Source organism: Malus sylvestris, chromosome 10 (genome assembly GCF_916048215.2).
Source record: "Malus sylvestris chromosome 10, drMalSylv7.2, whole genome shotgun sequence".
NCBI lineage: Eukaryota > Viridiplantae > Streptophyta > Magnoliopsida > Rosales > Rosaceae > Malus > Malus sylvestris.
The window spans coordinates 37,929,985-37,941,208 of NC_062269.1; the positions used below are offsets into that span (position 1 = coordinate 37,929,985).

General features: G+C 37.9%; 1 protein-coding gene across 2 annotated transcripts; it reads right to left on the bottom strand.

The window, feature by feature from the left end:
* Window positions 1-1,425: 1,425 nt before the first annotated feature.
* On the bottom strand, window positions 1,426-8,102 carry LOC126587568 (protein STICHEL-like 3). 2 transcript variants are annotated; one of them, XM_050252654.1, is made up of 8 exons: window positions 8,021-8,039; window positions 7,755-7,864; window positions 4,982-7,498; window positions 4,284-4,503; window positions 3,440-3,967; window positions 2,153-2,657; window positions 1,929-1,992; window positions 1,426-1,658 (listed from the first exon to the last, which is right to left on the bottom strand). In XM_050252654.1, exons 3-8 carry the CDS (start codon window positions 7,055-7,057, stop codon window positions 1,560-1,562), a joined length of 3,492 nt encoding a protein of 1,163 aa, XP_050108611.1. In that variant the 5' UTR covers window positions 7,058-7,498; window positions 7,755-7,864; window positions 8,021-8,039; the 3' UTR covers window positions 1,426-1,559. The 2 variants fall into 2 exon arrangements, with proteins under 2 accessions (XP_050108611.1, XP_050108609.1); XM_050252652.1 differs by having other exon boundaries at window positions 7,755-8,102.
* Between the last annotated feature and the right edge of the window lie 3,122 nt (window positions 8,103-11,224).

An 11,224-nucleotide genomic window follows, 5' to 3' on the forward strand; every position in this document is an offset into this window, starting at 1 on the left:
AAATCTAATTCCAACATTAACCTGACAGCAGTATGACATTAGCTAGCTGGCATCATGCTGACACAAGTAGCTGTTGGCATTCAAATTGGCTGAGCTGGAGGGCTGGCAAAATGTCAAGCTTGACATTCTGGCTCTGGAGGGCTAGTTGGCTAGCTGGATGTCTGGAAATGGCCAGCCCGCTGACATGATTTGGGGGTTTGGACATGGTGGGGCCCACTAGCCCTTTGGCCTATCCCTCGGTTGGAGACGGTTTTCGTGTCATTCCGAGTTATTTTTAGCCTTATGGCCCTTTGACCGGATCGGTTAGAGATGGCCTAAGTTTTTTCTTGTTACTTGAAGAGAATGAAATAGCTGGCTAAAATCGTATGTTATCTCGATAGCACTTATTCGAATTCTCCTCTCTTCTGGTTAGACTATAAGTTAGAATATTGTCATGTCAAAATGAGAAAATACAAGTGGTAGAAAATGAAGCGAATTACAACCATAATTTTCTAGAAAGTAACATAAACGAAAGGAAAACAAAGGGAGAAAAGGCTTCGGCTTTTATTCTAAAAAGAAAAAAATTTGAAAGAATTATATAAGTAATGAGTAATCAAGCATTATACACCGGGCCGTATTTCCGACTCCGAAAAATTTCTCGGTTGTGATTCATCTCTTATACCAAATTCAAACAGACCGAACACGGAGTTTGAAAGTGTGACTGACTGAAAGATAATACTGCCCATTACTTGACCAAACGCCAATTGGGTCAAGAATTTAGCATTAATTTAAGCGAGGGGGAGAGAGAGCGAGATGCCGAACAAAACGACTGCGACTCGAGAGTCCATGGATTCATACCAGAACCGTTGACAAATACTGCAAAAAATAACAGCTCTTCATGCTGCTTTTGGAGTAGAAGTAGGGTTCAATCAAAACAACTATTTACAAACAATTAAAAGTTAACGATAACAGTTAATTTATAATAATCAAGATTCGTGTTCATTTAAATATGTTTATTAGTTGGTTAAAAGCATTTACTTCTGCAGTGACGATTTGGCATCCACTTGCTCCCCTATATCGCTTGTGTAAATAGAAAGAATTTTGCCTTTAATCAAATTTCAAAATTTTCAATTATCTATAGGGCTAACGAGGGCCTAACAAACTGATAGCTCTAAAACAACATGACGTTGTTGTTGATAATTGTATTATTGCTTAGGTATTGATTCACGTGTTTTTTTCTTATTTGATAGCACATCACATGATTTGCAAATTGAGAATGCTAAGAGGACTCAAAAAAGTGAGACTCTCCATACTCTTTGGCACCTCATGTTTTTTATAAGATTGACATGAAAATTGACGTTAAACTGTGAAGTGGAGGAAGGAATAGTAAAAAGTAAATTGAAACTTGCATAAGTTTGAAAAAAAAAAAAAAAAAATCCCTACATCTTTTCATGAAATATCACTTTTATTCAATGTAAAGGAAATAAATTGAGCTAGTAATCTGAATGAAAATGGCTAAATACAAGAAATGCAGATGAGGTTGTATAGACCCTTTAAAGCTATAGCCAAAACTATCTCTCTTATGCTACCCTTGGAGACCTTGAAGACAGACACTTTCCGCAGGACACAAGCTTCAGTAACGAATGCGGTCTTCGTGCCCGTATCTTCAACCGCGAAAGCTGCATGTGAAATACATTCGTAAGTTTCATCTTCAAATCGACCACCATGGCGATTAAAAATGATGCAACGATGGACCCGAGCATTATATAGGTAGTGTTTAGTTAGTATTCATTTTCTCCATCAACGGCGTTTTCGTAGAATTGTATATCTAAGTTGTATGGCATGAGGAGTAAACTTTAGCTCTAAAAATGACGAGTAAGGCCCGGGCGAGGCATGTCAGCCTGCTCAGAAATTTCATTGCAAGAATACTGAGATTTTAGAAAAATTACCCTTCGACGAGTTACTCTAGATGCTTTCCAGCAAAGCAAACTTCTCGAACGAGACTCCAGTCTCCTGTGATTTAGAAAGAATCAGTACGATTTCAAATAAAAAGAACTAATCAAGAGCATAAGATATTGAAGCTTATGAAATAACCTTGTACAACCAACTATATGTCCTAACTTACAAGTTACTTGAAACGAAAAGATGAAGTAAACGGAATTGCGCTACTTACAAATTATCTTGTTCGAGCTTTTCAGCAATAGAAACAGCTTTGCGTTGTGACCATCCACTGCGTTGCGACTCTGACTGCTGAATTACATGTGCAAGGGACACCTTGCTCCTGACAATGCTTTGATTCTGACTTTGTTGTTTTTCTGGAATTATCGCCATGGTTGATTTCTTTTGGTTATGCATTTGACCACCACCCTTGGTTTCCCTAGGAGAAGCAGCTACTTCAACAATTTCACTCGTCCCCATTTCACAGGTATCATGGGCCACGAGCTGGGCATCGGTGGTGACTGCATTTTCATCTCTAATATGGGATGAACCATCCTTTGAAGCTGGTATAATAATAGGCATCTGAGCCCATTCTTTACTATTTCTTTTTGATTCGCATCTAATTTCAATTGTCAGGGGAGACCCTAGAACAATCTCAAATGCCTGCAAAATCTGCGTTCTGAACTTCTCAGCGGTAGATTTAGTCATATGCGAAGAGAACATCAACTGCGCGGTGGGAGCTGCAAAAGAAGGGAAACATGTCAAAGGATTACTAATGTGTTGATATTTGATTAGAATAGCTATGATCAATTCACTTTAAGCATATAAGTATCTCGTTACGGAAAAGTAGTGGCATCGGAGCAAATTGAGAGTTCTTAGCAAGTTTCTGAAAGATAGAATGTCATGTACTTAATTCAACTTTGTGTCCATGTCTAAGGATCCATAACCCAAACCACTGCTACCGGTATTGCATAGGAGACTGACATAAATCACGAAAGGATAAATGTGTGTATGCACTCGTTTATTAAGTAGAGTAAATTGTTGCTATGGTCCCTTAACTTTAGCTCAATTGGAGCAATGGTCCCTCAACTAAAAATTCATTACCATTGGTCCCTCAACTCATCAAAACATGCAGCTATGGTCCCTCAACTAAAAATCCATTACATTGGTCCCTCAACTTTAATTCAACTGGAGAAATGGTCCCTTAACTTTAACCCAATTGTAGCAATGGTCCTTCCAACATAACTCTTTTTGACAAAAAATTTGACGTAATTGACGAAAATGACCATAATTATACACTTTGATGAGTTGAGGGACCCTAATTATATAAATGGTTATTCCAACATAACTTATTTTGACAAAATTTTGACGAAATTGATGAAAATGACTATAGCTACACATTTTGATAAGTTGAGGGACCAATGGTAATGAATTTTTAGTTGAGGGACCATTGCTACAATTTACTCTATTAAGTATTAAATGGGCCATAAAGGTCATTTACAAAAGATAAGTTATTGCATACCTGCACCAAAACTGACTGAGGTCAGCTTCCCTTCTTGGTACAAAAATTCTTTAATTCGATTATACGGAATTTTCTCAAGCACCTCCAACCAAATTTCTTCAATTCCTTTATGGCTTTTGCCATGGATTTGCTTCCCCTTTACCCTGACCATTTCAGCAGAGCCTGTGGCCGTCTGTTGAGAAGCCATACCCGAAGCAGCACGACGTTTTCTATCTGAAATCATACCTTTCCCAGAACTTACAGAATTTCTAACGTTAATTGGCAGACCTTTCTCATAATTTGGCATCCCACCTTGTTCACTATCTTTCCTGACAGCACTCCTTCCGCCCACATTATTTAAGGCCAAGGGACTGTGATGGAAACTTGCGTTTCCAGAAGAACTAGGCAGCATATACTGTTGATCAGGAGCAAGTTGGAGTAGTGCAGCTGTTAGCCATGTTAACTTGTCATTTGACATCCTCAATTGTTTCTCAGCCTCAGATAAAGTTTTCAAAGCTTGACGCAATTTCTCCATGTCTTCCTTCGATACTGCAACCAGTTTATTCGTTTTTCAGTTGACTAAAAAAGAGTGTCACAAAAAAGGCAAGAATCAACAGGAATTAGCCATTTGATTTCAAAGGGCAAGGGTTTTCAATGTCTATTTAAGGCCGTTTCCATAAGGGCATAACACATAACCAAAAGTAGTTCAAGCATGTTAAAATTACGGTGAAGACTGAACGAAGAAAAATGACTTGTATGAAATGCTCAGTTACAGATATTTGGAAACAGAATATGAACATTGTTGACATAATTTATTAATGAAAAAATGGATTACTCAATTAACCTAGTAAATTTTTCAACTCACATGGTTGGTTACGAAAGAACTTCCTTCTACGCCTTTCTTTTCTATAATCATAGCTGCCAGCAAGTATATCTGTAATTACCGTTGCTAGTTGTGACATCAAGCCTACTGGATCAACACCAGTTTCCATTATCATTCTCAAATTCTTCACAGTATTAACTGTGTCTGCCGATAATGCTAAATCTAGAAGATCTATCAATTTCTCATCAGAGATAAGCCCGACCTGCAAAACATAGTCAAAATCTTCAGGTAGTTCATCTAAAGTAACAAGAGCAAACGTAATTGTATTACGATATCATGCTGGTTTCAAAAGCATTCCTCTATCTTTATATGGAAATTGCATATTACATGTAATGCCATACATGAAGCAAAAATAGGAAGGAATACAAAAGGAATTTGTTACGAGAAACTGTGATAAGAAAACATTTAGGCAAAGAGGTGCAGAAAATGCAGCACCTTAATATTTATACCGCAAAGGGATACTTAAGCGGCACCGCTTGCATGCTAATAATCTAAAGGAAGAAAACTTAAAACATCCCATTTCAAGAAATGACAGAAAAATAAAGTGCTGGGAACAGTAATACAGAAAATAGGGATCTTCAACCAAGACGCAATTGCTCGAGCATTTTAATCAGTATTGAGGCATTACATATAAATACAAGTAAACCATAGCAATTCTGGAGGAACAGCGAAGAACTTACCAGTTCCTGAACAAGAGGAACGGAGATTCGCTGGCCAAGCAAACTCAGTTGCTCTAGAGTCATCTCAGCATCCCTCAATGAACCATCCGACCTTGACGAAATAAGTTTCAGTGCATCCTTATCAATTTCTAGATCTTCGTTGGTTGCAATCCATTGCAAACTGTAAATAACATCTGCATCCTTTAGCTTAGGGAAAAAGAACTTTTGACACCTGGATATGATTATGTGAGGCAAAACATCAAGACTTGAACAGACAAGGACAAAAACCACATGTCTGGGTGCTCGATCAATGGCCTTCAATATGGCACTCCAACACTCAGCAGACAACGTATCACAATCATCAAAGATGAACACTCTGTACTGTGATGGCAGCTGGGAAACAATCATATTGTCAAGTAGGTCCACAATGCTCTCGAAGTTGAAGTTACTAACAGGCCCAACTTCCTTTATATTTCTACTCTTGCCCATATCATGTGCGATGCAAGAATTGCAAAAGCCACAAGGCTTGGGATCATCCACAGAATGGCAATTTAGAGCTCTAGCAAATATGCGAGCACATGAGGTTTTCCCTGTGCCATGAGGACCATAGAACACGTATAGCAACCCAACTTTCTTTTTTATGACAGCATTTGAAAGAGCTTGTGCCACCAAATTCTGGCCCACAAGATCTCTAAAGGTTCTCGGCATGTACCTTTGTGTCAGATTTTGGTGCCTACGCCAGCGGTGCCCCCTCAATTTGCGGTGATCACCAGATCTAGCTTCAGAAGCATAGTCAGAACCGACATCATGCTTCAATAAATTATCAGCATAAATACCAAGTTCACCAGAATAGTCATGTACCCAACCAGCGTTGTCAGAGCTTGCCTGTGATCCAGATGCTTCAACTAGTAAAGGCAGTGCCTCAGATTCAGATTTAGTAGAAATGCTCGAGTTATCAGATGTCACGGGCATGTCAGAAATATCTCGACCATGGGCAGCCAGACCACCCTTCTTAAATCTTGAATCAGATAAACCACAAGAAAAGCTCCTTCCAGCATTGTCGAGGAATGTTTTACCCCTATGATGGATTCTCGACCAATTCCATGGAATCCCACACCTATTTCTAGGAGCCCTTGTGACATTTTGCTCACCATACTCATCTGCTCCCTGTTCCATGTGATACTTTCGGTGAGCTGACCCTTGAGCTAATGAATTAGAAGCCACAGATAAACCATTCTGAGCTCCAAAGTCTCTGGAAGCTAGAGAAGCACGACTTCTTCTTGCACCTCGGAATCTCCGCCTTTTTACCCTACTTAGTCCACTGCAATATCCCTGAACGCAGACCTCCGGTTCCTCAGCGATTCTTTCCTGTTGGGACCGTCTTCCAGGTAAGTGGATATTAGAGGACGTTACATCGTCACTATCCATCCTAACATCATTCAACTGCTCAGAGAGAGTCTTCATTCGAGCACCTTGAGTGAGCTTTCCCTTTTGTTTACTTTTTCTACTTTTGGATTCTGAATTTCCAGAAAGAGCGTCATGAGCCAAATCGTTATCATTCTGGTCTAGCGGAGGTTCCTCATTGCCACCCAAAATATTACTCCTATTACTCTTCTGACTAGATTCTTCTCTCCTAATTTTCCTACCATCCTTAACTCCACTCTTGCTGCCGTGTTCACTGATTCCGGCCACACCACCATTGCCATCATTAGCCTCGCGTGGAGCAACTTTTGGTGTCGCTAAACTTGCCAAAGTTGGAGAACCTGCCGATAACCTCCTGGCTTCCCTTCGATACTCACTTCCTACTGACCTCCTCCCCTCACGCACCAAGGCATCATTCTCACCTTTTCTGGAAAGCATGTCAAGAATGGAAGGCGAATGCCATGAGGGAGGACTGGCAGAAGGGTCCCTGAGGGATCGCGACCTCTGAAGGACGACAAGGTCCCTCATAAGTGACCTGTCAGCCAATATGGGGCTTCGCTTGTGCATATGGTTCTTCAAGTGAATGCAATTTGTCAAATGAATGTGGTTGCGCAGATGATCACTAATATCACCGTTCGCATCCTTGAGTATCCTATCTCGAACAGCCCTGGTCATGATCAGACCGTCAATGTGTCCGATGGCAGAATCTCTTTTGAATTAATGAAACAAACAAACACGTTTCGCATGGTTACTTAATACCACCCGAATCTCCGGAACAATGGCAGCATAAAAGCAACAAAAATCCCTCAATGTACACCAATGCTATCCTCCAACTAACTGTTCGGAAAAGCCGCCAAAATTCAATCAATCAAAGATCCTCCAACACGAAAATAACATTCAATTTCAAATTAAACAACACCATTTTGAATGATCACGCCGCCATCCCCTCAAAACACACAATTTCTCACTGAAAGGCAATGAACCCAACAGCAACACCCGGACGAACAACTCAGTAATCCCCTCAGCTCATCAAAACAGCAGCAAAGACATAACCTTTAAAGCATCTCACCCAAATGGAACCCCAGAACAAGCAGAAACAGCCACCAAAAAACACAGCTGAAATTCAATGCATCAATTAAAGAAAACCCAAAACTTCCAACTAAAATAAACCCATTTGGAGAAAGCTCAGAAGCAATCAAAGCACCATGGCTGTTGCCCTAAAACCCTAAAGAGGCCAACTTTTTGGGGAAAATGGGAGAGAATTAACATAAGGCTGAGATAGAAAGAACATGAAGTAACATCCAAAAGGAGGAAAAAAATAATTAAAGGAAGGGGAAAAGCTGAAAGGGAAAGAAGGAAGCACTCCAATCACCTGAAATCAGAAAAGGCAGTGAACCGTTTGCATCATTAAGTCCCCCACCCAGATCTCCCACCGAGCTTCACATGCACTTCACAAGGCCCTTTCCCTTTCAAAGCAACCACCTTTAGAGTGAGAGAGATGGTTAGAGAGAGATAGAGCCAGCAGCAAGAGGGTAGTGAGAAAAATGAGAGACTGAGAGAGAGAGTTGAGAGAGAGAATCTGAGAGGGTGGAGAGAGAGAGAGAGATCGATCTGTCACAGACAGACAGAGAGACACACCTCTGCAAACAGAGAACACTTGCAAAAAAAGCAAAAAAAGCGGTGAGTCCGTTTGTTTGAGCATGCAGACCAAACTCTCTTTTTTGTTTCTTGAATTATTTACCTTTTCTGTATCAAAATTTTGAAATTGGGGGGCCAACAACTCCCCTGCCGTTGAAATATAGCGGATGGGAAAATTGCAGACACCTTAAATTGGCATTTTCCTTAAAAATTTTGAATGATTTAAAGTTGACACCGTGATTTTGACTCAATTTGGCTTCCAGTTCCAATTATTGAACCTAATTTAAAGGGATTCTTCAGTCATATTAATGAAATATATTACCTTTCTTATTTGGGTCACAGAATTTTTAGCAGTAGTTTTTCAATTTTTGAAGTTTACTTCATCAATTACACTACTTAGGGTAAAACTTGCTTTACTTGTTTTCTTATCAAAATTTGGTTGAACGAACTGGATGAAGTTAGTATCGAGACTCACGAGAGTTAAAAACAACTTCCGTCCTTTTAATGATACGCTTGAAGATGGACTACGATTGAATTAAATAATAATTTGTGCATGGTCCAATAAACTCTTTTGTGATATTGTGAGACGTAGCCACAATCCCTACGTACAAAAAGACAAGTAGGTGCAATGTCCTAAGTGAGAGAAATTCTTAAAATTTGAATGATCAGATCACGTGGTAGTATGGTTATAAACACATAGCACATTGTCTTTTATGTTTTTTGTTTCCATGGACTCTCTACTTTGTGTTATCTACTAAACAGTCACATGATCTAGTTATCCAAGACCTAAAAACTTCTCCTTGTAGTCACATAAAACTAGAAGAAAAAAAAGGATAACTCAAGCTATTTTGTTTTTATTTTTATAGAAGAACCCGTTAGAGCAAGTGACCAACTATCTCAATACCATCACTAAGAGTATCTAAAAAACTCGTGAAAACTTTACACGTGTTTTTCGTGAAGTTTAAACATGTTTTCCGTGAAAATTTTCGTTGTTGATGCTCTCACTAAAATTGGTCAAAGATCTTCAAATTTCATGTTTGGATATTCTCTCTTCCTTTTGATGATAAGTAGAAATGATGCATAGAAACTCTTCAGGTAAATATATTTCGTCAATCAATTATTTAATTTGGGTGGTGTTATTCATATATTTTATATTAATTTTTATTATTTAATTTTCTTAAATTTATTTTATTGGATAATTTAAAATTGAGAATAGTGCATCATAAATAAAAAAATATATATGTAAATAACACTAGTTTTTTTTTTTATATTTTTGTAAGGGTAAATTCTATAGGATTCTCTGCCCCTTTTATCATCCAAGGGTGAATCTTTTGACGCAAGACAAACTGTAATTTACTTTCTTTTTTTTTTTTTTGGTCAATAACAAACTGTAATTTACAGTGGACAGACTGTAATACTATTTGGGGGTCCTGATGGACCTTTGACTTCATTAAACATTACAAACAAATATTTAAATAATGTTACTAAACCTATTCCATTATCCTATTTTTCTACTTATTTTATAATTTTACCCACCGTAGAAAGTTAAAAATACTTAATATTTTTTCTCCACCCACTTTTATTACTGAAATATCCTATAAACAATTAACATCATTCGACTCAATTCAACTGCGAGAGATCTGAAAGAGGGAGGGAGAGAGAAGGGTTCTAAATTATTTAGGTATTTACGTCATTTGACATAGGAGGTAAATATGTGATTAAAAATAAATTAATAAAGGGGTGAAATTAACAGCTCTTTATTTTAAATATTATTGTTACAACCAGATAATTAATGTGAGTCGCTTCAAAGACTTATTTCAATTACGTAAACATACGACTAAACTAAAAGTTAGCCAGGACGATTTATATTTACCCGAAGCTTACAGGGTAAAACAGTAAAACTAGGAGGAGAAAGATTGAGAACTACACGAATTATGATTGCTACAAATTGTAAATACATTGAGGAATTAGATCTACATATGTGATGAGATCCTGTCCGTTGAAGACAGATTTTCCTTTGGTGCAAACATGATCCACAGTGTCTTGTCTCAACTTGTCTGTACACTTCCCCCGGTTTTTCAAATGTCTTTCTTTTGTTTTTTATCTTCTTTGTTGGTTTCTAGTTTAATGTATGGAAGCACAGAAAAATAAATAAAAACATTGGTACTTTAATTAAACTTGTGTTTGGCATTTTAATTTGCTTAATTATATACCAACTTAATGTTGAGTAGGAGGATAGGCAAAGAATGTATAATGCAGAGAAGTGTAGATTGCCTCTGTGAAACTTAATGTTGAGCAAGAGGACAGGCAAAGAATGTATAATGCAGTGATGTGTAGATTGCCTCTGTGAGTCTTCTAAACTCCCAAAAAAATAGATCGTCGTGACAAAGTTTTCAGCTGATCCTCTTAAAAAAAATCAAGTGGGGCCATGGCCAGAGCTGCTGAACTTCTTATGAAATCCAAAGTCTCCATTCTCGTAGCCACTGAGATTTTATATAATGGTTGGGGAGGGGACCAATGTGCTTGTTTAATACATTTTATGTTCTTCTAAAATACAAAATTACCTAGATTTTTTTGTGCATGCTAAGAAAAGTTGTATGGGTATTGTTTTTTTGATACAAGCGATAATGAGAAAATTAAATTGAACTTGAACTTTCGGGTGTAAGTATGAATTAGTGAAAGTGAATGCGAATAGAATAATTGAACTCGAAATTTCGAATATAGATAGGGATTAGTAAAGGGATTTTATGGAGATGTTGGTGAAGTTGTTATGACATTAAATGATATAAGGCCCCATTGTGGTGAGTGAGATAGTGGAGGGGACCAAGGTATTTAGTGAAGGATGGTGCAAATGGAACATGTTTTAATACTTGGTGAATATAAACCAAAGACTTTAGATATATTTTCAATATTTGGTATAAATATTGGTGTGAGGTCGGTCCATGTGATATATTTCTTGGATTCTCATATAAATGAAATGAAATAAAAGAGGAAGGCAGGACCACACAATGTGGTGCCTGCAGGCACCCGATTATACATTGTGTGTATTATGACATAAATATATAGGAAACTTTAACGGAAAGCTTCCGATACTATTCACTTTAACGAAAAACCACAATTTAACACTAAAAAGTCAATCCTGGTACTATTCACTTTACCTTTTATTTTGTCCTTATCGTTAAAACTCAAAGTTTTCAAGTCATT

Bases quoted from the DNA above. Each gene is read 5' to 3' on its own strand.
- LOC126587568 (XM_050252652.1), bottom strand. From the start codon at position 7,057: ATGACCAGGGCTGTTCGAGATAGGATACTCAAGGATGCGAACGGTGAT. The intron at 1,993-2,152 runs GTAAGTAGCGCA...TCTAAATCACAG, and splicing joins AAGCTCGAACAAGATAATTT to GAGACTGGAGTCTCGTTCGA. The intron at 1,659-1,928 runs GTAATTTTTCTA...TTTCACATGCAG, and splicing joins CTAGAGTAACTCGTCGAAGG to CTTTCGCGGTTGAAGATACG.